At 37.1% G+C, this 27,245-nt stretch overlaps 1 protein-coding gene across 1 annotated transcript in view; it reads left to right on the top strand.

Annotated features, from left to right (window-relative positions):
• DNTT (DNA nucleotidylexotransferase) overlaps positions 1 to 27,245 on the top strand; it is a 1,045,168-nt gene that overhangs the window by 670,179 nt on the left and 347,744 nt on the right. Inside the window, exon 9 of the mRNA XM_053692399.1 lies at positions 608 to 862. Within this exon, the coding sequence (XP_053548374.1) occupies positions 608 to 862 (255 nt within the window). The remainder of the gene's footprint in view (positions 1 to 607; positions 863 to 27,245) is intronic.

Genomic DNA, 27,245 nt, shown 5'->3' with positions numbered 1-27,245 from the left:
CTTGCAAGAGAAAGTAAAGTTATTACAGGGCATGTAGGCAAAAATGAAAATCTACATATATGGTGTATTTTTATCTTTGATTATTTAAGGGGACATGAAACCCAAAAATGTTCTTTCACGATTCAGATAGAGAATATAATTTTATAAAAGTTTCCAATTTACTTCTATTATCAAATTTGCTTTGTTCTCTTATTATGCTTTGTTGAAGAGATATCTAGATAGGTAGCGTGCAAAGGTTTGGAGCAGTACATGAGAGAAAATAATGCTGCCATCTACTGCTCTTGCTAACATATAACATTGTTGCAAAACTGCTGCCATATAGAGCTGCAGACACGTGCACACTCCTGAACTAATTATCATGCTTTTCAACATAGGATGATAAGAAAACAAAGAAAATTAGATAATGGAAGTAAATTGGAAAGTAGATTAGAATTTAATGCTCTATCTAAATCATAAAAGAAAATGGGTTTCATGTCCCTTTAAGCATTTTATGGCCGTTAATTTTTATTTTATTGTCCCTTTCATAACATTAATTTATATATTGTTAGACAGGTGTAATATTTTATAGGGCATATTAAATATAATTTCTTTTTTGTTTCTTCACAAGGATCTTCTTCTTTTCTGTGACATAATTGAATCTACATTTGATGAAACAAAACTCCCCAGCAGGCATATAGATGCATTGGACCATTTCCAGAAATGCTTTACGATTCTCAAATTGCAAAACATGAACCGGAGTCTCAGAAACTCTAATGAGAGCAGTGAGAATGTGATCAGGAGCTGGAAGGCCATACGGGTGGATATGGTGGTAGTTCCCTATGAGCAGTTTGCTTATGCTCTTCTAGGGTGGACAGGATCCCGGGTAAGAACACTTTTTATGTTTCCCAATTATTACTGATAACCGAGTTCAATAGATTATGTTGTATTTTCATGTAGCTTGAAGAAAAATCATATTTTCATACAAATACAGGGTGGGGTTTACTCACATATAGTTAAAGGGATATGAAACCCAAACTTTTTCTTTCATGATTCAGATAGAGCATGAGATTTTAAATGACTTTCTAATTTACTTCTATTGTAAATGTTTTTAATCATTCTTTTGCCATCTTTTGTTGAAAAGCAGGGACGTATGCGTAGGAGCCGGCACATATCTGGAGCACTTTATGGCAGCAGTTTTGCAAGAATGCTATCCATTTGCAAGAGCACTAGTTGGCAGCACTATTTCCTTTCATGCAGTGCTTCAGATACCAACCTCTCTCTTCAACACAGAATATTATGGGAACAAAGCAAATTTGATAATATAAGTAAAATGGAAACTTTTTAAAAATGGTATGCTGTGTCTGAATCACAAAACAAAATGTATGCTTACCTGATAAATTATTTTCTTTCCTGGCATGGAGAGTTCACAAATCCATTTAATTACTAGTGTGAATTCAACTCCTGGCCACTAGGTGGAGGCAAAGAACACTCCAGCAGAGCTGTTAAGTATCACTCCTACTTCCCATAAACCCCCAGTCATTTAGCCAAAGTAATATGGAAAGACAAGATGACACAAGGGTATAGAGGTGCCTGAGGTTTGAAAAATATACAAAAAGCCATCTTAAAATTAAATCAAAGGCGGGTCGTGGACTCTTCATGCCAGGAAAGAAAATAATTTTTCAGGTAAGAATATTTATTTTTCTTTCCAATGGCATAGAGAGTCCACAAATCCATTCTATTACTAGTGGGAACCAATACCCAAGCTTGAAGACATAGAATGAAAGGGCGGGAGAACTAGATAGGTGGACCTAAACAGAAGGTACCACCGCTTGAAGAACTTTCCTCCTAAAAGATGCCACAGCTGAGGCAGAATTTGAAATATTTGGAAAAAGTATGCAAGGAGGACCAGGTGGCTTCCTTGCAGATCTATTCCACAGAAGACTCATTTTTAAAGGCCCAGGAAGAAGAGACAGCCCTAGTAGAATTGAGCCGTAATTCTCTCAGGAGGCTGTTATTCAATTGTCTCATAAGCCAACTGAAAAATACTTCTAAACCAGAAAGAAAGAGTAGAAGTGGCCTTCTGACCATTAGGCTTACCAGAGAAAACCACGAACAGAGCAGTAGACTGCCAAAAATCTCTAGTTGCCTGCAGATAGACTTTCAGAGCATGCACAACATCCAGGTTATGCAACAGACGTTCCTTGGGAGAAGAAGGATTAGGGCAAAAAGAAGGAACAACAATTTCCTGATTGATGTTGCGATCCGACACTTCCTTAGGAAGAAAACCCAACTTAGTACGGAAAGTTTGGAAACTCTGCAAGCAGAAGAAATAGTGAGAAGAAACAAAACTTTCCAAGATAATAACTTAATATCAACTGAGTGCATAGGCTCAAACGGAACCTGCTGTAGAACTTTAAGAACAAGATTAAGGCTCCATGGAGGAGCAACAGACTTAAACACAGGCCTGATTCGGATCAAGGCCTGAACAAAGGATTGAACGTCTGGTAGATCTGCCAGACGTTTATGCAAAAAATCGACAACGCAGAGATCTGACCCTTCAGGATACTGACTGATAATCCCTTCTCCAGGCCCTCCTGAAGAAAGGACAGAATACGGGGAACCCTCACCCGATTCCAAGAGAAACCCTTAGATTCGTACCAATAAAGGTATTTACGCCATACCTTATGGTAAATTTTGTGAGTAACTGGTTTATGAGCCTGAAGCATGGTATCAATGACCTACTCAGAAAAACCACGCCTAGACAAGACTAAGCATTCAATCTCCAAGCAGTCAGCTTTAGAGAATCTAGATTGGATGAAGGAAGGGACATTGTACTAGAAGGTCCTTCCTCAAAGGAAACTTCCAAGGGAGTTGTGACGACATTTCTATACACTTAGAATGTAAGCTTATGAGCCAAGCTGTTTGAAGATCGCCTTCATAAGAGCTGAATACAAGAGTGCAACTCTCGGCAGGTCCCTCTACCCATTTGATCCCTATAAATGTTATCCTGTATACCAGCTATGTTTATAGCGCTGCAGAATCTGTTGGTGCTCTACAAATACCTGTTAATAATAATAATATACACACTAAAACAGACCCTGTGTCCCACATGCCTTAGATAAAAATTACCTCCAAGGAGTTACTGTAGAATGACAAACGGTCCCAAAATTAAAGAGCTTTGTCTTATTAACTCTTTTCTGCTTTCCACCTAACATAGCCAGTGCCCTGCTCCATGTCTCTCTAAATGCCCTCGAGGTATCATTAAGTTAAAAAGATAGACTATATCAATAAAGTCCACCTAAGAGGTTAACCTCCTAAGTGCTGCCTTCAAACCTAGAAGGTAAAAGCACTTACCTCTAGATCCGCTGCAGGGCAGGTACAGCATCACAGGTATGCCAGACTCAACTAACCTCTGACAGATGACCTGTAAATAAAAAGAAAAGCAGAGTAACCAACCCTGGTTTTCTATATAGGGGTAGCATACATGTTGAAAGTTAAGCAAGGACTACCTTGCCGTCTTCCAACTGCTAAAAGCTGCCATTACTCTTACTAAAGAGGATTACATGGACACCAATCATTGCTTGCAGGGAAACTACCCATAAAAGAATTAAATATCTTCAGACACTATCTTTGCACATGCACCTGATGTACAAGGCAAATAATTACTGGGGGCTTATGGGAAGTAGGAGTGATACTTAACAGCTCTGCTGTGGTGTTCTTTGTCTCCACCTGGTGGCCAGGAGTTGAATTCCCACTAGTAATTTAATGGATTTGTGGACTCTCTCATGCCATTTGGGTTTCATATCCCTTTAAGTGTCTTAAATCAATCCTGAAGGTGAGTTTATTACTAATAAGAGATTCCTGATCTAATTCAAGTAAAAAATGGGACTCGGGGTCCAGTTTAATGCTATGGCAAATAATAATAACATAAAGGGTTAGATTACAAGTGGTGCTATTGTTAGTTCGGGATGTGATAAGCATTACTGTGACTACGATAACTTGCACTTTTTACAAGTTGAAAGTAAAGTGGTGCGCTCGAGCAGAAACAAAATTTGCGCTCATCGGTTTAGTGAAAGCAAAGACTTTGGGGTAGATTTATTAAGTGTCGAGCAGGCATGATTCGCTCATTGCTAAATGCAGACAGCATACGCTGTCCGCATTTATCATTGCACAAACATTTCTGGTGAAATGCTTGTGCAATGCCGCCTCCTGTTCCCTGGAGGCCAATCGGCCGCTAGCAGGGGCTGTCAATCATCTCAATCGTATTGGATCGGGATGATTTCATGGCGGACAGGTTAAGTAGCAACGTTCTTATGACCTCTGCTTCTTAACTTTCTATTCTGAGGCGAACCTGAAACGATGGGCCTCTGAAGCAGCATCCGCTACTTAATAAGTGGAGCTCTTCCATAAATTCTAAGGGCTAAAAAAAATCTGCAGCAAGCATATCAAAATACATTAAAATACACTAATATATACGGTTTCTGACAAAATAATATAAATATAAATATATTTTTAAGGGTTAAAAGGTATATGATATATGACAAAGTGTTTGATAAATATATATGTCTAAATATGGGAATGGGTGTGTGTGTATGTATATATATATATATATATATATATATATATAGATAGATAGATAGATAGATAGATAGATAGATAGATAGATAGATAGATAGATGTAAATATGTGTGTATGTATGTGTTTTATACATGCACATCTGAACACATATATACACAAGTATATGCATAATTATATACACATACATATAAAAACTTTGGAGGCATTTCCAGTTAAATACCTTAAAACGTTTTAAAGGGAACAGTCAAGTCCAAAAAAAACTTTCATGATTCAAATAGGGCATGTAATTTTAAACAACTTTCCAATTTACCTTTATCACCAATTTTGCTTCGTTCTCTTGGTATTCTTAGTTGAAAGCTTGACCTAGGTGGTTTATATGCTAATTTCTTAGACCTTGAAGGCCGGCTCCAATCTAAATGCATTTTGACAGCTTTTCACAACTAGAGGGCATTAGTTCATTAGTTTCATATAGATAGCATTGAGCTCATGCACGTGAATTTACTGTGGAGTGAGCACTGATTGGCTAAAATTCAAGTCTGTCAAAAGAACTGAAATAAGGGGGCAGTCTGCATAGGTTTAGATACAAGGTAATCACAGAGGTAAAATGTGTATTATAACTGTTGGTTATGAAAAATTGGGGAATAGGTAATTAAGGGATTATCTATCTTTTAAAACAATAAAAAATCTGGTGTTGACTGTCCCTTTAAATATATCTGTATATGTCTAAGCTTGCATATATTCATATAGATATATAGGTATAGATATATTTTTTACAAAAAAATCTTTAGATATAAATAGAAATATTTATGTAAATATAAAAAGAACACACTACTATCGGCTTCAGCACACTCCATTGAAGACTATGAGGCACATTTATCAAGATCCGTATGGAGCTTGTGGGCCCGTGTTTCTGGCGAGTCTGAAGACTCGCCAGAAACAGCAGTTATGAAGCAGCAGTCTAAAGACGGCTGCTCCATAACCCTGTCCACCTGTTCTGAGCAGGCGGACAGGAATCGCCACAATTCAACCCGATCGAGTACGATCGGGTTGATTGACACCCCCTTGCTGGCGGCCGATTGGCTGAGAGTCTGCAGGGGGCAGCATTGCACCAGCAGCTCTTGTGAGCTGCTGGTGCAATGTTGAATACGGAGAGCGTATTGCTCTCCGCATTCAGCGAGGTCTTGCGGACCTGATACGCACTGTCGGATCAGGTCCTCAAGACCTTTGTTAAATAGGCCTCTATGTCTAGAATAAGTTAACACTGTCACAATATCCAAAGTCTTGAAGGTATAGCATGCTGGGTTTCACTCACTTACTAACTTTTTACTTTTAGCTACTGCACACGTTAACATTTAACTTTCAGCAGTATTAGCACCGGAGCAAAAAATATATTTAGCATGCCCCTTGTAATCTGGCCTATAATTATGTGTATAATAAGTTGTATTAACTTTTTACATAGAACTGTAGATTTTGATGGCAGATAAGGCCCAACAATATAGCCTACATTTCCTATAAAATATAACCTTAATATAAACCTAATTATATGGAGGGATAGCCTTAGGCTTATGCCAGGTATTATTGAAGTCCCCACAGTGTTGATCTTTACCACATCTAATGGGAAAGTATTCCATAAATCAACCAACCTTTCTTTGAAGAAGTGCCTCAACAAATTGCTCCTAAACCTACTACTAACCTTCAACTTGAAATATTTAGGTCTTTAGACTTTTTTTTTAAGACCATTTTAGCTGACCTACTATTAACAGATTCCATCCTATTTATGACCTTTTGAACTGTACACACCACTCAATATGAGGCTTAACTAGTGATCCATAAATTGGGAAAGGAACCTTACTATTGCTAATCTGTAAACTTTTAAAGGTTTGCTTTATGCTCTCCAATACTACCCAACTCTGTAAATTTCCAAAAATTGTTTACCACAAAATGATGTAATGTTCAACAAACACTTAGGAAAACACTTAGGAAAAAAGGAGGGAGTTAGTATTTTGGAGTAAATATCTAATAATGGGCTTTATCCCAATAAATCAGAAATCCCATACAAAGGGTTTTGGATTCCAATTTATTCCAAACCATTAAAAAAAAACAATAACCTATTTATCAAAAATAATTCTTGCGCATGCACAGTCCATAGAAATGTTTGCAATACATTGTTTGGGCTTTAAAGAGACAGTCTAGTCAAAATCATGATTCAGATAGGGCATGTGATTTTAAACAACTTTCCAATTCATTTTTATCATTAAATATGCTTTGTTCTCTTGTTATTCTTAGTTGAAAGCTAAATCTAAGTAGGCTCACATGCTAATTTCTAAGCACTTGAAGTCCGCCTCTTATCTTAATGCATTTGACAGTGTGCCAGATAGATAACATTGTGCTCACGCCCGTGGAGTTACTTATGAGAGGGCACTGATTGGCTAAAATGCAAGTCTTCAAAAGAACTGAAATAAGGAGGCAGTCGGAGGAGTCTTAGACACAAGTTAATCACAGAGGTAAAAGGTATATTAATATAACCATGTTGGTTATGCAAAACTGGGAAATAGGTAATAAAGGGATTATCTGTGTTTTTAAACAATACAAATTCTGGAGTAGACTGTCCCTTTAAATATGCTAATTATAAAATGACACAAATTTATATAAAATAAATCATCAAAATAAGATCAGCTATTAAATGTTAAAATATTTTTGCAAATGTCACTATTAAAAAAATAAACATTTATGTATCTTGCACATAAAGACAGCGCATGCTTCCTTACGCCTGAGAACATTATGTAAAAAAAAAAGTGATTACATTTAAGTGAATGCATTTTATAATAACCTAACATTACTCTAATGTTAGGAAAACAATGTACTGTGAGGAAGGTTTGCCATAGCGTGTTTGTTAAATCCTGGTCTCCTCTAAAGTTGCATTCCGCAATAAAATGTATGCAGCTATAAAAATCCCTTCACCATCCATAGAGGTTAAAGTGACATAAATCACTTGAAAGTGATGTAGCATAACTGTAAAAAGCCAACAAGAAAATATCACCTGAGCATCTCTATTTAAAAAAGGAAGATAATTTACCTAAAAATGTCCTCAGCTCACCAGAGTAAGTTCTGTATAAATTGTTATACTTCAGCTCCTGTCAAGCTGCAAGTTGGGAAAAAAGAAAACAATAGCCAATCAACATCAGCAGTGACAGTGCTGAGGTAAAGCTTTGCATCTGCTGTGATATCATGAGATTTCACTGAAATCTAATGAGATTTCATAGAACTTACTTATACTGTATTACTGAATAGGAAATGACATGACTATGCCTGCATATGACAGAGGCACACTCCCTAGCTTGTCCTGGGACAAGCATCCTGACTGGCTGATTAAAGTCTCTTTACAGTGGGGTGTGAATACTTAGGAAATTGAAGTAAAATATCTTCTTTTTTACATAGAGGTGTTCAGGTGATATTTTCTCGTCAGCTTTTTACAGCTATGCTGCATCACTTTCAAGTGCTTCAACATTTGGGCATGATGTCCCTTTAAATCATCTCACATTAGAACTACCTCATGGTTTTTACATATTGGCCTCCCCCCCACACACCAAATGTTTTGGCATAAAAATTACAGCTTTAGCTAAAGAAAGAAGGTTAGTAAAATGCTCAGCACCTTCTGTTCCAGCAGTATGATTGTTTTTTATAACAATGCCACATATCTTAATGCAATAAAATATAGTGTATCACAATAAAGGTGAGCATCAGTACTACTGAAGTGTGTTTGAGATAATGAAGTGCATGATGCATTGGGTTTTTATAGCACCCCCAGTCTTAAAAAGCTTCAACAGCCATAAACTCACAAGGTAGTCCATTTATACATGACCAGTGCTCTATTAGAGAGCTGTAATAGGGAAGAAGGGAATTTCAAGAAGAAAAAGATGAAGAAGTAATAGAAAATGATGAGCCCTAAAGAAATAATAGAAAATGATCACTACCAGCACAACCTTTAGTTTTCAAAGTCTAGAACCAACTAGGGTTGTGTGAAAAATCAATTCACTCTTCAAAAAGAGACTGGAGAGTAACCAATGATAACACACAATGCTGCATTATGGGATACATGTTCTAAAGTTCTCTACCCAAGCAAGATTATCTAAAATGTTTTGTGGAGATTCTAAAAAGGCACATTTTGCTAATATCTCTCAAGATCATTTCCTCCTGCATTTCTAGATATGAAGGGGTGGTGAGTATAGTACAATATAGTACTGTATGACATGAGGTTTGTTGCATTTACATTTAGGGCTCCATTTTTCAAGCAGCCAACGCTGCTTTGGAGCCTTGCTTGGCTGCTGTGACCCATCCAACTCTAACTTCTTAACCTCTCAGCCACCTCATAGGTGGTAGAGCTAAAACTCCCAATGTTTTCATTCTGGGTGATTAACAGATGCAAAGAGGCTGCACTCATACAATTAGTCATTTGAGTGCAGGGGGCAGCACTGAACAGAGATTTCCTTGTGCAATAATAAATGCAGGCAGCAAAAGTACAGTATCTGCTGCCCGCTCACCACAATCACAGACAAACTAGTTCACTAGTTTTGAACATTGATTGATATAAGGGGACAATTGTGCTTTGTATTTTAATTATTTTACACTTCAAATATTGTATTTTAAGTTTTATTGCATTTAAACATTGTGCTTATCTATTTTGTATTTGAAATGCATTTAGATTAAGATTTGTGATACTACAAATAATGATTTTTATTGAGCTTGGAATGCTTCTGTGTATGTTTAAAAATTTAGGATCATAATTAGTAAATGATTGTGTATTTTTTACAAATTGCATTCCACTCTGTATTATTCCAATGCGAAATTAATCTTCCATTTTGTGAGACTAGGATGGTCCTTGATCTGGAAAGTGTTGTTAAAGAGTGTCAGAGGTTCACTCACAGGCCTATTTTATTCTCTAAGGATTTTATACCTGTGGGTATCTCTGTTTTATCTTTACAGCTTGATGCTGGTGAAGTTCGCTCAAAATTTAGAAAACACTTTTTTAATTGATAGAAAAGTACTGTATACTAATCTAGGAGCAAATATAAGTTAAATTGTAGTGAAAACATTTTAGTTTAATTTGTATTTGCTTCTAACTAAGAATTTATATCAGTGCCAAGTGTCCTCTGTTAACCTCACAATATTTTCTATGAGATTCTATATCCCAAAAGACTCATTAATTTCTAAGGAAAGCAGCTCACAGATCTTTTGGGGCATCCCAGTACTATCTTTTTCTTAAGCATTTAAAGGGACATGAAATTCTAATTAAACTTTCATGATTCAGACAGGGCCCTCCATTCATTATACTGTGTGCTGACAAGGTTCTCAGAAAGAGAATTGGCTGCACACATAATTGCTCATGCAACCTCGCCAACTGCTATTGCACAACAAATTGAGCAAGAACCGGCTTGTCAGTCATCCTCCACAAATGAATCTGGATTTTCTGACATCTGCAAACTCTGAGCTTCCAGACACATTAAGAAGAAATGCTCGTAAAACGTATGCTCCTTAACTGAAGCTGAGTAGAAAGCTTAATAGGTAGCTTCATAGTTGGAGGCCATAGCATATAATTTTAATCAACTTCCCCATTTCTATTATCTAAGTAATACCTAGGTAGGTTCAGAAGTTACCTGCTAATTAGTGCTTGCACATATATACCTCTTGTCATTGGCTTACATGTTTAGATAGTTCCCAATAGTGCATAGCTGCTACTTCAACAAAGGATACCAAGATAATGAAGCAAAGAAGATAATAGAAATAACTTAGAAAGTTGTTTAAAGTGGTTGGCTCATCTTAATTATTAAAGAAAAAATTGGGATTGCATGTCCCTATAAGTGATTTCTGCCTCTGTGAAGATTGCACAATGATTTAGTTCCAAACTAAAGATTTTTTTTTAGATTAGGGCCCTATGTTTTTGCACCTTAAATAACTAGGTCACAATATTGGACAAATAGACAGCACATAATATATTACTAATGTTTGTACTTCTATGGATTGTATAGTAAGCAAAAACATAATTTATGCTTACCTGATAAATTTATTTCTCTTGTAGTGTATCCAGTCCACGGATCATCCATTACTTGTGGGATATTCTCCTTCCCAACAGGAAGTTGCAAGAGGATCACCCACAGCAGAGCTGCTATATAGCTCCTCCCCTAACTGCCATATCCAGTCATTCGACCGAAACAAACAGAGAAAGGAGAAACCATAGGGTGCAGTGGTGACTGTAGTTTAATTAAAATTTAGACCTGCCTTAAAATGACAGGGCGGGCTGTGGACTGGATACACTACAAGAGAAATAAATTTATCAGGTAAGCATAAATTATGTTTTCTCTTGTTAAGTGTATCCAGTCCACGGATCATCCATTACTTGTGGGATACCAATACCAAAGCTAAAGTACACGGATGATGGGAGGGACAAGGCAGGGATTAAGCGGAAGGAACCACTGCCTGAAGAACTTTTCTCCCAAAAACAGCCTCCGAAGAAGCAAAAGTATCAAATTTGTAAAATTTTGAAAAGGTGTGAAGCGAAGACCAAGTCGCGGCCTTGCAAATCTGTTCAACAGAGGCCTCAATTTTAAAGGCCCAGGTGGAAGCCACAGCTCTAGTAGAATGAGCTGTAATCCTTTCAGGGGGCTGCTGTCCAGCAGTCTCATAGGCTAGGCGTATTATGCTCCGAAGCCAAAAGGAAAGAGAGGTTGCCGAAGCTTTTTGACCTCTCCTCTTACGACCTCCATCTTTGTTGAGAGTTGCAAGAGAATGACTGGATATGGCAGTTAGGGGAGGAGCTATATAGCAGCTCTGCTGTGGGTGATCCTCTTGCAACTTCCTGTTGGGAAGGAGAATATCCCACAAGTAATGGATGATCCGTGGACTGGATACACTTAAAAAGAGAAATACATATTTTATTCTTTAAAACTGTTACAGCTGCATTAAACTCAATATTCAATTTACTAATATCATGTTATTCAAAGAAAATAAAAATAATCACAGTATACATTCATTATATATTTTCCTGATAAAACACACACAGATAAGAGAGCGCTAAATTCACAGTCCAATATGTAACAGTCTAAATTGTAAAATATGTGACTGGCTATATGCAGCACTTAATCAATAGCCTCAATAGCTTCTGAAAATAGTATTATACCTGGGGCTCCCGGTATGCAGCTTCTGTATACTCAGTCTGTTTGTCCCACAGCCTAGTTCCAACAGTCACACAGAGAAAAACAATGGCACTAACACTTTTTAGAAATATAAATAATGTTTCTCAACTAACTCACTTTACTTATTTAAAATTGACTAAAATATCCCATTAAATGCACTTCATAAAACAATTATAAATAAAAGCCAGGTATATACAAATATAAGAATAAACAATATTACCCCCTTCTGTTGGAAAAGGAATAAACCAGGTATATAAAGATATAAATAATAAACAATATTACCACCTCCAGATGAAAAAAGGAATAATCAATATCCCACTTGAGTCCTCTGCTGCTTATTTGCCAAATGTTTCCTTCACACCACTTGCAGTAGGGCAGGAACTTTCACTCTAAAAGAAAGAAGCGCAAACAAGACTCAAGTGCAATAAAACACACAGTGGCACCAGCGCTTTAAAATTCACACTTACAATGTTTATTAATAGTCAAAGCACATAAAAAAAAGCAACAGCAAACAGCTTCCGTCATTAATCTTCCCAATACTAAGCTGCTCAAAACCGCTCTCCCTTCTATGGCATACAGTCCTTTCCACACGTCCGCCGAAACTTTGAAAGTTAGGAGAGACTTGCTGCTAGGGCTACGGAAGCCCTGTACATCCAAGAAATGCAAGCATATTCCTCTTAGAACAGTTAGGACTACGGATCCTCTCAATGGTCAGAATTCCTCAACAATTACCCCAACGCGTTTCATCTGCTAACGTGCAGACTTCCTCAAGGAGAATAATAGGCATCGTAATGCTGCATTTCTTGGATGTACAGGGCTTCCGTAGCCCTAGCAGCAAGTCTCTCCTAACTTTCAAAGTTTCGGCGGCCGTGTGGAAAGGACTGTATGCCATAGAAGGGAGAGCGGTTTTGAGCAGCTGAGTATTGGGAAGATTAATGACGGAAGCTGTTTGCTCAGTAACAAAAAAAGCGGGTCTCAGGCATAGAAGTAGTTTGCGAAACAAAGCACATTTATTGCTGGTATCACTTGGGAGAGATTACAGTACATAAAAACAAGCTACATGGAGCAGGGAATGGTCAGACGCGTTTCGGCTCATGCCTTCATCCGTGACCTGTGAATTATACAATGCTGGACATATAAATACCCTCAGTGGAAAGCTGATTGGACAATTTACATAATGAGTAATTGATTGAGGAGATCATAGTGACCGCCCCTGTAAATGTTTTAACCCTTCACTCAAAAGACTTAATAAAAAGAAAAAGAAAAACACACATTGTTCAAAATATGAAAGAATGCCCCATGCATATGAGTGTCACACATCTTTTTCCCCATATAACGTTTTACATTTTATGTTTATTTGTATTCAACTTCACTGAGGGAGAGTGCAAATAGAAGTCTGGGGGAGGCCCTTATCAATTACTGATGAATTATATATATGCCATTTTTGTTGCAGCTTCCATCCATACCAGATATTGGTATAATATTTAATCCTGACAGGTTAACATATGGTATAGGTCGAAGCTACAACACTGGCAAAACATCCACCCATAAAATTATAACAAACATATTTGCTCTATCACTGAGAATAGCCGAACACAAATTTGCCCACTTAATAATGAAATCATATGAGAAAAAATGTGTCTATTCTACAAATAATATGGGACAATCTAATAAAACTTGATGAAACATATAAGAGCTTCACATAGAGCCCAGAAAGGAGGGGGAATGAAATGATCTGAGTTAGTAACTTATCAGAGAGAAGTCACATAAATAAAACTGAGTTTGTAGTGAATATTCCCTCTTGCTGTTATTACCATTGTGCTGTAGAATAAACCTAATTTCTAATAACCCCAAGGGATGCAAATAAGAGATTGCCCATATGTTTCATCAAGCCTAACTGTATGTTGTTTCTAAATAAATTAATATTGAATGAGTTATCTATTTCCAGACATTAATTATGTCTGAATCAATATTAAAACCCAAAGGTACCCTTGTTCTCAGGGTGAAAATCCAAAAGGCTTCTCTTTTGGAAAGGATCTCATCCACATTGCCCCCTCTTACAGGACGGCGAATTAACTCAATCACCAGCCATCTGAATGAGTCCACCTTACAATCATGTTCGACAATAAAATGCTCTGCCAAGCAGCTGTTTGCTGTTGGGGTTTTTTATGTGCTTTGACTATTAATAAACATTGTAAGTGTGAATTTTAAAGCGCTGGTGCCACTGTGTGTTTTATTGCACTTGGGTTTTGTTTGCGCTTCTTTCTTTTAGAGTGCTAATTCCAACACTGTTCCTCCAATCTGTAAAGCACAAGCACAAAGAGACCCCACAATAGTGCAATACTATAAGCACAAATGGTATTTTCTTTACACTTATTAACTCACAAACATCGAGTAAAAGCAAGCCCGTAATGTCCCAAAGACAGGACAGCAGTGTAAAGTCTGTGATAGAGGAGTCTGTCAGCTGGTGTACATTTTTTAGAAAATGGTGTGTGACATCACCACCCAGCAAAACATGCTGATCCGACACATCTTTTCCTGACACTGCTTCCAATAGCACACACTTCTCCAAACCCTGACTCGTTTCCTGGCATTAGCTTGCCTTCTCAAGGGGCTAGTGTGTGAAACAATATGTGCTACTATTTGAACCACTTCCATTCCCTCTATTGGCTACTTTCAATACATATACCTTTGTTAAACATAATGGGCTTCACAATCTCACAGAGCGGTCTGCCTAATACATGAAACAGCAATCTTTAAAATGCTAGAACAATTAAAACGCAATTAGTTCATTAAATTAAAATGCTGATGGCATCAATTCAAATAAACACTTAGAAACAAACATATAATATAAAAACATTTCAGAAATTTTAAAAAACGTACACAACAGACCTATACCTGTCAGGTAATAAATACAATTTTAAATAGAATTTATATTCAAAAATGGTTGCATCCTACTTGATCCTTCATTAGTAGATGTTTATAAGACATTAATACTAAAATACATGTATATTAAATTTTAAATACTGTTTGATATTAAGACAAGTTAATAATTTATAAACATTGCTTATATATTAAGATAACTTCATATAAATGCGGCTATGTCTATATCAACATTTAAACCCTTTGGGTCTAAAGTCGCCAGTCTATGGATCCAGAAAGTCTTGCACTTACATAATCCCAACAACCTATCTTAAGCTCTTACACTAACAGGTACAATCTCAATACCCTTTATTGTGTGACAGTTTTAGGGTCACATTTATGTTTGCTACAGAAATGTCTATGAACACTGTTTCTGAAAGGAATTTTTTATGTTTCAATGTGTTCACTAAGTCGTTTAGACAATGTGCGTTTGGTACGGCCCACATATTGTAGGCCACACCCACACTCCAATAGATAGACCACATAGGTGCTTTTCCATGTTATACATTGCCTAATTTGAAAGCTCTCCCCTGTGGTTCTAGACATAAAGGTAGTTCAATTTGGATCCACATAAATACACACAGGGCACCTGTTTTATGGCATTTATAGGTCCCTTGTAGTTTCAAAAAATTACCAGTCTTCTTATCTCTATCATCTCTATTATGTGGATTATTTTACCTCAGTCTACTTGGTGCTAGATAGTTTTCAAATTGGCACCTTTCCTAAAAACAATATTAGGGTAATCATCCAGGTGTGCTTTTAAAGGGGGATTACCTCTAAGTATAGGTCAATATCTTTTTAAAATATTTCTGAATTTAGAGACCCCTAATCTGTATTGTGTTATGAATTTCACTGATGTGTTGTCTTTGTTTTTATACCCTTCTGTTGAATCTTCTCTATCCTTTTTATTGACAAGGAGGTTATTACGATCAATAACCCCAACTTCATATAGTTGTTTGTTTATTTCATCCTCATATCTTCTATTAATCATTTTTTTTTCTTTAGTACACTAGCTTCACTCTCATAGTAGCTAAACTTAGAGCAATTCCTCCTCAATCTCATGAATTGTCTCTTAGGGATATTTTGAATCCATTTTCTATAGTGGTTACTTTCTGTGTGTAATAGCCCATTGCCATCTACATTTTTCCTAAAGTTGCTGGTGAAGATTATTCCATTTTCAATAAATATTTTAAAATTTACACATTTAATACAAACAGATTTAATACAACCTACAAATAAAATCATTATCATTTAAATAATTAATAGAATTATTTTCCTCTTCTGATGTATTGTCCCAAATAATAAAACGCATCATCAATAAAACGCCTATACAATTTTAAATGTGGGGTAAATGGATTATTTGCCCATATGAATGATTCCACATAAAATCCCAAAAATAAATTTGCATACGATGGGCAAACTTAGTCCCCATCGCAGTATCACAGACTTGATGGAAAAATTTGTTCTCAAATTTAAAAAACGTAATGCATGATTTTAGAAATTAAATTTGTTTTTCTCAGTATACCCCTTTTTGTTTAAAACAAATGTGCACAATAATCTATGCCTAATTTGTGTGGAATGATGGTGTACAAGGATGTGACGTCACATATAATAAAACACATTCCATCTTTCCACACAAATTTCTCAATTTCCTGCATCAAATTGATGCTTTCTCTCAAATATGCCTTTAGCTCAGTAACTAGCGGATTTAAGAAGTAATCAATATAACTCGACAAATTCGCTTTCAGGAAATCAATCCCTGAAACAAAGGGTCTACCGGGAGGGTTGTCAAGGCTCTTATGAATTTTAGGCAGATGGTACATAATTGCCATTTGTGGATGTTCATTATACAAAAAATTTTTACTCATCCAAAGTAATAATGTTATCTGACAATCCATCCTTCAATAATATTTCTTCTATTGTTTTTGCACCTTAAATAACTAGGTCACAATATTGGACACATAGACAGTACAGAATATACTACTAATGTTTGTACTTCTATGGATTGTATAGCAAGCAAAATACATATTTTATTCTTTAAAACTGTTACAGCTGCATTAAACTCAATATTCATTTTTCTTATATCATGGTTTTCAAAGAAAATAAAAATAATCACAGTATACATTCATTATATATTTTCCTGATTTTGATTTAAAATACCTCTGAATGTGTCTTCCCTTTTTGGCTGGAATGCCTCCATCATTCTTAATTATGACATTTACCTGAATCTACAACATTCTGCACAGTATATAATAGGTTAGCCAAAGGAACATGCACATTTATATCAATCAATAATTAGCCGAAGCAATGGAGATATGGGTTCCATCATGTCATTAATGAGCTTTGCAAAACCTTGTTATTTTCAATTTTTTTTTATTTTTTTTTATTTTTTTTTAAACCCTTGAGCCAATACGTCAAACAGTACTTTGCCCAGTGTACTGTGTTGACATAGTACCTACGTCCAACATTGTGACGCTTGCTGTGGTCCCCGCTGTCAGCTTTGACAGCAGAGACTGCAGCTGGGGGCAGAAGGTATTCATCTTCATATAGTGAGGGAGCACTGATCATGCTCCTTTATTATATGAAGCCAACAAGCTTATCAATGCAGACAAGTGACACAGACAGTGTCACTGTCTGTGTCAATGATGCGGTGGAGTTGGTGGGAGGGGTTGGCCGTTAAAGAAGGAGGCGGTCAGCGACTCATCACTGGAGGGGGGAGGGAGGATGGCACTTCACTAAGACAAATAGCATGAGAGGGCAGAGGGAGGGATGAAAACAGTTTTTCGTGAAAAGAGAGGGGAAGTGGATCCTTCACTACAGAAACATTTATAAACATGAAAGATCATTTGCAGGGGTGGAGAGGGTGAGGGGGCTCCCTACTCTACAGGAAAAAAAGAAAAAAAAAAAGATATAAAATGTTACTGGGAGCAAGTTTATCAGTAAAAAATATGCAGTTGACCAGGGGGAAGGGGGAGAGAAAAAAGCTGTTTGGGAGGGATCAGGAAGGTGGTAGGGTAAGGAGGGATTCTTACACTGCATAAAATAATAATATATAACAATAATTTAAAAAACCCAAAAACTAATCTGCATACTCGCAGAATTGTTGCCACTATCTAAGATGGGGGGCCAGTTGGAAGGGGGAGGGAAGGAAGCTGTTTGGGAGGGATATGGGATGTGAAAAGTATCATATGGGTTGTTAATCAGTGCACTACAGTACATTTTACCCTTAAAGTGCCATAAAACATTTTGTGCTATATGCATATTATAAAAGGGTCAGCTGAGGAAAAACAGTGTGTGAAAAAAGTGTACAAAAAAGCTTATAAGTATTTTAATAAAATTTCTAGATATCTGTAAAATGACTTACACTTAGTGTTGCCAAGTGTAGCCTGCTCCACACCCCTCATCAGTGTCCTAGTTCAAACATTGTGCTATAATATAACAAAGTGTGCATGTGAGGATAATTACTTATGCAATCAAGGGACGTTTAAAAGGGACAGCAGGTACTGCTATTGTTTGTTGCCAAGAGGCTTGCTGGTTTCCATGGGGATAATGTCATATGCTTTGTGAAAGCTTAAGCATTATACTGTGCCCTGCTTTAGTCAGGAGCCATGTGACTCTACCACCTATCATACACGAGCACAAGTGCAATCTGCAGAAGCTATGGCCAGGATAGCTCCTTCCATATATGGAAATGCCCAGGGGGGAGCTTGCTGCAAACACAGCTATGCCTGAATTAAAGGGGTTAAAGGGTGGTTAAAACAAAAACCGTTTTACAGGTAAGCATTGGCTGCATTATATATTTAGAAACTTAAGTTTGTTTATACTGTTTTATGTCCCTTTAACTGATTAATCCCTTCACTTACTGTGATTTCAGAGGGGTGGTGTGCAGCTGCAATTAGTGGACTTCTAATTAAAAAAAAATCAATAGTAAAGGAATGCATGTCTGCCGTTTCCTAATTAAAGGGATCCTAAGAGAAACTTTTGTAACAATTTTGTGTTATGACTGCAATTAACTATTTTTTTTTTAATATAATCGCATTTGGCAGCCAAGCAGTGGCTTGAAATATACCAAAATGAGCTCAGATCTATACCTTGGGTTGTCTGCTTAAAATAAATATATAGCTTATGGGGTCAATTTTGAGAATTTTGGCAGTTCTGCTATACCAAAAAGAGTTACCCCATTGCATAATTTTAGACATAACTAAAGGTAAAGACCTTAAAGTAATAAAAAATAATAAAAAAAATATATACGTTTGGTCTTTGCTGAATCAGAGGATTTTTTCATGTGACAACACTGAAGAAATGACACTTTGCTACATGATAAAGTAGTGAGCATACAGCCTGTATAACAGTGTAAATTTGCTGTCCTCTCAAAATAACTCAACACACAGACATTAATGTCTAAACCGTTGGCAACAAACATGAGTACACCCCTAAGTGGAAATGTCCAAATTGGGCCCAAAGTGTCAATATTTTGTGTGGCCACCATTATTTTCAAGCACTGCCTTAACCCTCTTGGGCATGGAGTTTACCAGAGCTTCACTGGTTGCCAATGGAGTCCTTTTCCACTCCTTCATGACAACATCACAGAGCTGGTGGATGTTAGAGACGTTGCACTCCCCCACCTTCCGTTTGTGGATGCCCCACAGATGCTCAATAGGGTTTAGGTCTGGAGACATGCTTCGCCAGTTCATCACCTTTACCCTCAGCTGCTTTAGCAAGGCAGTGGTCATCTTGGAGGTGTGTTTTGGGTCATTATCATGTTTGAATACTGCCCTGTGGCCCAGTCTCCGAAGGGAGGGGATCATGCTCTGCTCCAGTATGTCACAGTACATGTTGGCATTCATGGTTCCCTCAATGAACTGTAGCTCTCCAGTGCCGGCCCAGACCATGACACTCCCACCACCATGCCTGACTGTAGGCAAGACACACTTGTCTTTGTACTCCTCACCTGGTTGCCGCCAAACATGCTGAACCAAATAAGTTAATCTTGGTCTCATCAGACCACAGGACATGGTTCCAGTAATCCATGTCCTTAGTCTGCTTGTCTTCAGCAAACTGTTTGCAGGCTTTCTTGTGCATAATCTTTAGAAGAGGGTTCCTTCTGGGATGACAGCCATGTAGACCAATTTAATGCAGTGTGTGGCATATGGTCTGAGCAATGACAGGCTGACCCCCCACCTATTGAACCTCTGCAGCAATACTGGCAGCACTCATATGTCTATTTCCCAAAGACAATCTCTGGATATGACACTGAGCACGTGCACTCAACTCCTTTGGTCGACCATGGCGAGGCCTGTTCTGAGTGGAACCTGTCCTGTGAAACCGCTGTATGGTCTTGCCCACCGTGCTGCAGCTCAGTTTCTGGGTCTTGGCAATCTTCTTATAGCCTAGGCCATCTTTATGTAGAGCAATAATTCTTTTTTTTCAGATCCTCAGAGAGGTCTTTGCTATGTTGTGCCATGTTGACCTTCCAGTGACCAGTATGAGAGAGTGTGAGAGCGATAACACCAAATTTAACACACCTGCTTCCCATTCACACCTGAGACCTTGTGTAACATACCTGTACCTTTAAATCCTAAATACCTCCCATTCTCCTCTTTCCCTTTAAATTCCCACTTCCTGCTAAACAAAATTGCTTGATTATTGAGTATACCTTTTGCTTAGCAGTGCTCTCTATCCAGAGAGCTGTTCTTGCATACAGAACTTTGTTACTTTTGAATCTATTGAAGCTTCATAATTTTTGTACACAGATGCTGTCTGTGTACAATCTACTTTCTATTACTTATTGTTACCAGCAGTCCGTAGTTTATCACCATTTTACACAGACGCTGTCTGTGCATCTCTAGCTCAAGTCATTTCACCTGCACGCTGTTCAGTCTCACACAGACGCTGTCTGTGCATCAACATAACTTCATACATGGCTGCACGCCCTCTGGTCTAACCGCAAGTACTTTGTACAAACTGCCTTGTCAAACCTTTCAAATATTACCTTGTAACATCCAATATTGCATTGATCAACATATATCTGGCAATCCAATCTGAATATATTTAACTACTTTATACCGTTACTGCGTTTCCAAAGATAATTCATCTGACTATCACTTAAAACTATATATATCATTATAGTAACCTTACTTCTTGAACTAAAGGTAACTAACTCTGACTTGACATTGTCAGAGAGTAGTTTTCAAAGTGAAACTTTGTTTCTTTCCAATTCAGAATCACTGCTACATTTCAGGCACTTGCTCATTAACCAAATCAATAGTGAGCAGAGTACACCTGTATCCAGTAGCTACAAACTCACATTTATTCATTCACTGAATACTTTAAGTGAAATAAATGTGTTGAATCATGACAGAATAATCAAGCCCTAAAAAATAATCAGCGAGATTACGAGTTTGGCGTTAACAGGGGTGCGGGGCTAACAAGGCTTTTATTTCTAACGCTACCTTAAGCCAACGCTGGTATTACAGGTTTTTTTAAAAGGTGAGCGTAGAGCAAAATTGCTTACGGTAGCGGTAAGCTGGCTAAATGTGCTCATGCACAATTTCCCCATAGGAAGCAATGGGGCTGAGCTAGCTGTAAAACAACCTAACACCTGCAAAAAAGCAGCGTCCAGCTTCTAACGCAGCCCCATCATTTCCTATGGGGAAAGAAAAAATATGTCGGTACCTAACACCCTAACAGGTTATAAACCTCTAATCTGCTGCCCCCAACACCGCCGCCACCTACATTATAGTTATTAACCCCTAATCTGCCCCCCCCAACGTCGCCACAACTATATTAAATTAATTAACCCCTAATCTGCCGCCGCAACGTCACTGCCACTATAATAAAGTTATTAACCCCTAAACCTAAGTCTAACCCTAATACCCCCCTAATTTAAATATAATTTAAATACATCTAAATAAAATAACTACAATTAAATAAATTATTCCTATTTAAAACTAAATACTTACCTATAAAATAAACCCTAAGCTAGCTATAATATAACTAATAGTTACATTGTAGCTAGTTTAGGATTTATTTTTATTTTACAGGCAAGTTTGTATTTATTTTAACTAGGTACAATAGTTATTAAATAGTTATTAACTATTTACTAACTGCCTAGCTAAAATAAGTACAAAATTACCTGTAAAATAAATCCTAACGTAAGTTAAAATTACACCTAACACTACACTATAATTAAACTAATTACCTAAACTACCTACAATTAATTACAATTAAATTCAATAAACTAAATTACGAAAAAAAGCAAACACTAAATTAAAGAAAATAAAAAAAGTACAAGAAGTTTAAACTAATTACACCTAATCTAAGCCCCCTAATAAAATAAAAAAGCCCCCCAAAATAATAAAATGCCCTACCCTATACTAAATTACAAATAGCCCTTAAAAGGGCCTTTTGCGAGGCATTGCCCCAAAGTACTCTGCTCTTTTACCTGTAAAAAAAAATACAATACCCCCCAACATTACATCCCATCACCCACACACCCATATTCTAAAACCCACCCAATCCCCCCTTAAAAAAACCTAACACTACCCCATTGAAGATCACCCTACCTTGAGCCGTCTTCACCCAGCCGGGCACAAGTGGTCATCCGATCCGGCCAGAGGTCTTCATCCGATGAGGCAGAAGAGGTCCTCCAGACCGGCAGAAGTCTTCATCCTATCCGGGCAGAAGAGGACATCCAGACCGGGAGAAGGCTTCATCCAAGCGGCATTTTCTATCTTCTTCCATCCGACGAGGAGCGACTCCATCTTAAAGACATCCGGCGCGGAGCATCCTTCCAGCACGACAACAAACGATGAATGACGGTTCCTTTAAATGACATTATCCAAGATGGCTTCCCTTGAATTCCGATTGGCTGATAGGATTCTATCAGCCAATCGGAATTAAGGTAGGAAAAATCTGATTGGTTGATGCAATCAGCCAATCGGATTGAAGTACAATCCGATTAGCTGATTGGATCAGCCAATAGAATTGACCTTGGGTGGATTTTAAAATAAAGGTGTGTGGGGTGGTGGGTTGTAACGTTGGGGGGGGGTATTGTATTTTTTTTTTACAGGTACAAGAGCTGATTACTTTGGGGCAATGCCCCACAAAAGGCCCTTTTAAGGGCTATTTGTAATTTAGTATAAATAGGTAGGGCATTTTATTATTTTGGGGGGCTTTTTTATTTTATTAGGGGGCTTAGATTAGGTGTAATTAGTTTAAATTTCTTGTACTTTTTTTTCTGTAATTTAGTGGGGTTTTTTTTTCCGTAATTTAGTTTATTGAATTTAATTGTAAATAATTGTAGGTAGTTTAGGTAATTAGTTTAATTATAGTGTAGTGTTAGGTGTAATTGTAACTTAGGTTAGGATTTATTTTACAGGTAATTTTGTACTTATTTTAGCTAGGTAGTTATTACATAGTTAATAACTATTTAATAACTATTAGTTATATTGTAGCTAGCTTAGGGTTTATTTTATTGGTAAGTATTTAGTTTTAAATAGGAATAATTTATTTAATTGTAGTTATTTTATTTAGATGTATTTAAATTATATTTAAATTAGGGGGGTATTAGGGTTAGACTTAGGTTTAGGGGTTAATAACTTTAATATAGTAGCGGCGACGTTGGGGGTGGCAGATTAGGGGTTAATAAATATAATGTAGGTGTCAGCGATGTTAGGGGCAGATTAGGGGTTCATAAGTATAATGTAGGTGGCGGCAATGTCCGGTCGGCATATTAGGGGTTAATAATTGTAGGTAGGTGGCGGCGACGTTGGGGGCGGCAGATTAGAGGTTAATACATATAATGTAGGTGTCGACGAAGTTAGGGGCAGCAGATTAGGAGTTCATAAGTATAATGTAGGTGGCGGCGATGTCCGGTCGGCATATTAGGGGTTAAAAATTTTTATTATAGTGTTTGCAATGTGGGGGGGGCCTCGGTTTAGGGTTTAATATGTAGTTTATGGGTGTTAGTGTACTTTTTAGCACTTTAGTTATGAGTTTTATGTTCCGGCGTTAGCCCATAAAACTCTTAACTACTGACTTTTAAATGCGGTAGAAGTCTTGCCAGGAGAGGGTCTCCCGCTCACTTCTTCCAAGACTCGTAATACCAGCATTAGGCAAATCCCATTAAAAAGATAGGATACGCAATTGACGTAAGGGGATTTGTGGTAGCCTCGAGTTGCGGAAGAAAAGTGAGCGGTAGACCCTTTCCTGTCTGACTCGTAATACCAGTGTTAGGAAAAAAGCAGCATTGGGACCTCTCAACGCTGCTTTTTAAGGCTAACGCCAAACTCGTAATCTCGCAGAATGTGTTTAATTTGTTGTATTCCTATAAAACATACACTTGTGTATACAATGGATCCAGCAGAATTAACTACACAGTTAAACACACTGAACCAAAAAATTGATTATTTAGCCAGAGGTCTCACTGAAGTTCAGGCAGAAAACACAGTGTTAAAAAATTTAATGAAATACTTAATGTCTCCTAAAACTCACATATAACCTGAACCCAATATAAACCCTCCAAAGAATTTTTATGGGAAAAGATCGGAATATAGAAGTTTTAACAATTCTTACAAACTTATTATTTACTTTGAAACCACACACAACTGACAGAATACAAGTTTGCACTACTATTTATCTGGGGAACCCAGAATATGGGCTGATCGTTTTTTTTGAGACAAATGACCCTATTTTGAATTCAATTGTGGATTTCTTTTCTGCTATGACCATACTATATGAAGATGTTAACAAACAATTAAATGCTGATAATCACTTGAGAACCTTAAAATAGGGGAAGAGGCCTGTTAAGGAATGTATTACAAAGTTTCAAATGTGGTCGGCTGATTCTGAGTGGAATCAGATATATCCACAATGAGTAGCAGCAAAAAAGTGTATTTATTGTTTCAACACAACAACATCAGCAGCGACGTTTTGGTATTGCTACCTTAATCATGCTAAATATAACACTGAATTGATTCTATTTATACCTGTTCACCACTAGGTGGCACTACAGTGTCAACATCATATTAACCCTTTTCATACCATTATAGCAAAGTAATTTCAAACCAACATAACAATTGTTTTTTAAAACAACATACATGTACATTGCCCTAGAATATATCTAGAGACATAAAATCCTAATAGAAAAATATAATCTTAGTAGAAAACTCTCATATACAGATATACTTATATAATAATTAGAAAAAACATCTTATACGAATACAGACATATCCAGATCTCTATTTAACCCATTGGGCTCCATTGTTCCGAATTTCCAAATCCAGAAACATTCACACTGTTTTAACAAAAGTTCTCTATCACCTAATTTACGGGGCATTAGCACTTTTTCTATTATCTGAAACCTCAACTGTCATATTGCATGCCCTCTTTCAATAAAATGATGAGCTGCAGGGGCTTTGATATTTTTAGTTCTAATGTTACTTTTATGTTCAATTATCCTGTCCTTGATGACCCTAGTTGTCTCTCCTACATAACTCCTCCCACAAGGACACTTAATTAAATAGATCACAAATGATGTATAACATGTGTGGTAACCTTTAATTTTAAACTTTTTACCAGTAATTGGGTGGAAAAAATTAGGCCCTTTAATCATGTTATTACAACACGAAAAGTTAAGACAAGGATAACTCCCCTCATTTTTACAAGTGATGTAATTTTGTTTAGATTTAATATTAGAACCAACATCAGCTTTAAAGTATTACTTTCTGTTATAATTTTTAAGATAAACAACTAACATATTAAAGTTAATAAACATTAATTAAAACCTACTGACCTATATTTTCTCCAAAACAAAGTTTCATAACGTTCTAAAAGTTATATCTTTTATTCGCCGATGATGTCACGTTATCCTGCCCACTATTTTCAGCACTGCGTGTTCAAAATACTTAAACCAATAACTTTGTGTTTAAAGCGCCATTTTGAAACCTAGGTATTGTAAGCGGATTGGTACAGAGCAAAGGATACCCACGGAGTGGTTTTGAAAAACAATTAAATTTTCAGACAAGATTTCTGATATACGGTAGTGATATGTTAATGAAATGCTATTGATAAAAAGTGTATTTGGGGTAGTTAGTTAGTAACAGGCATAGAAAATATTTACTTACAGTGGCCCTTTAACTAATTGCTGTTTCAAATTCAAGCCTTGCTTGTATGCCGGCATAGGGAAATTTTTGAACTCTTATTTCAGGATTACAATCTGCTAAGACTGACCAATGTTTTTTAACAATACGTTGAATCTGGTCAGATTGTCAGTTAAATTCAGACACAAACACTAAACGCTCATCTTTTTTATTATTTTTCTTCATAGGACTCAACAGAGTTTCTCTAGAAATGAATAAAGCATACTTAATTTCTGCATCAATCACTTCAGAGAGGGTAACCTCTCTTTAAGAATCTGTCTGCCATTTCTGTAAATCTTAGTTTTAATAAATTATCATCAGTGATGATTCTGCGTGCTCTTAAAAATTGACTCCGAGGGAGGGCCTTTAGAAGAGATACAGGGTGAGCACTCTCAAAATGCAGTAAACTATTCCTATCTGTCTCTTTCCTAAAAAAGATCAACTTTTAAGCCCCTTCCATTTTTTATTACTTTAGTGTCCAGAAATGTAATATCACTTTCGCTCCAAGTTAATTTAAATTTAAGATGCCCAGAAGCTTCCTTTAATTCGGTCACAAATGCCAATAGGGATCCAACGTCACCCCACCATATCCCAAAGATGTCATCAATATAGCGCCACCAACAGGCGCCATACCGATGAAACCTAGGATTAGTGAAAACAAATTTCTCTTCAAACACATTCATGAAAATGTTAGCATAATTGGGGGCTACGTTGAACCCCATGGCAGTGCCCTGCAAAAAATTTTCATCTTCAAACACAAAGTAATTGCAGTATAAAATTAGTTCCAACAGTTGAAGTAAAAAATGAGTTTGAGCTTTTGAATGACTTTCATCTATTCTTAACATCATTTCTACAGCTCCCATTCCACTTTCGTGGGTAATGGAGGTGTATAGACTCTCAACATCTAAACTGAATAAAATATACTTTTCTGTTACCATATCCAATGCATCTACCTTTCTAACCGCTAGATTTGGAGTTTTGTCGGTAACGACCCGAAAAACTAACGCCGGCTTTTTTCTGGCCGCACCATAAAAATAACTCTGGTATTGAGAGTCCACATAAAGGCTGCGTTAGGCTCCAAAAAAGGAGCATAGAGCATTTTTAACGCAGCTTCAACTCTCGATACCAGAGTTGCTTACGCAAGCGGCCAGCCTCAAAAACGTGCTTGTGCACGATTCCCCCATAGAAAACAATGGGGCTGTTTGAGCTGAAAAAAAAACTAACACCTGCAAAAAAGCCGCGTTCAGCTCTTAACGCAGCCCCATTGTTTGCTATGCGGAAACACCTCCTAAGTCTGCACCTAACACCCTAACATGTACCCTGAGTCTAAACACCCCTAACCTTACACTTATTAACCCCTAATCTGCCGCCCCCGCTATCGCTGACACCTGCATTTTATTTTTAACCCCTAATCTGCCCCTCCGTAAACCGCCGC

This window comes from Bombina bombina, chromosome 9 (assembly GCF_027579735.1).
Source record: "Bombina bombina isolate aBomBom1 chromosome 9, aBomBom1.pri, whole genome shotgun sequence".
Lineage (NCBI taxonomy): Eukaryota > Metazoa > Chordata > Amphibia > Anura > Bombinatoridae > Bombina > Bombina bombina.
This window is presented reverse-complemented; position numbering and strand designations above follow the sequence as displayed.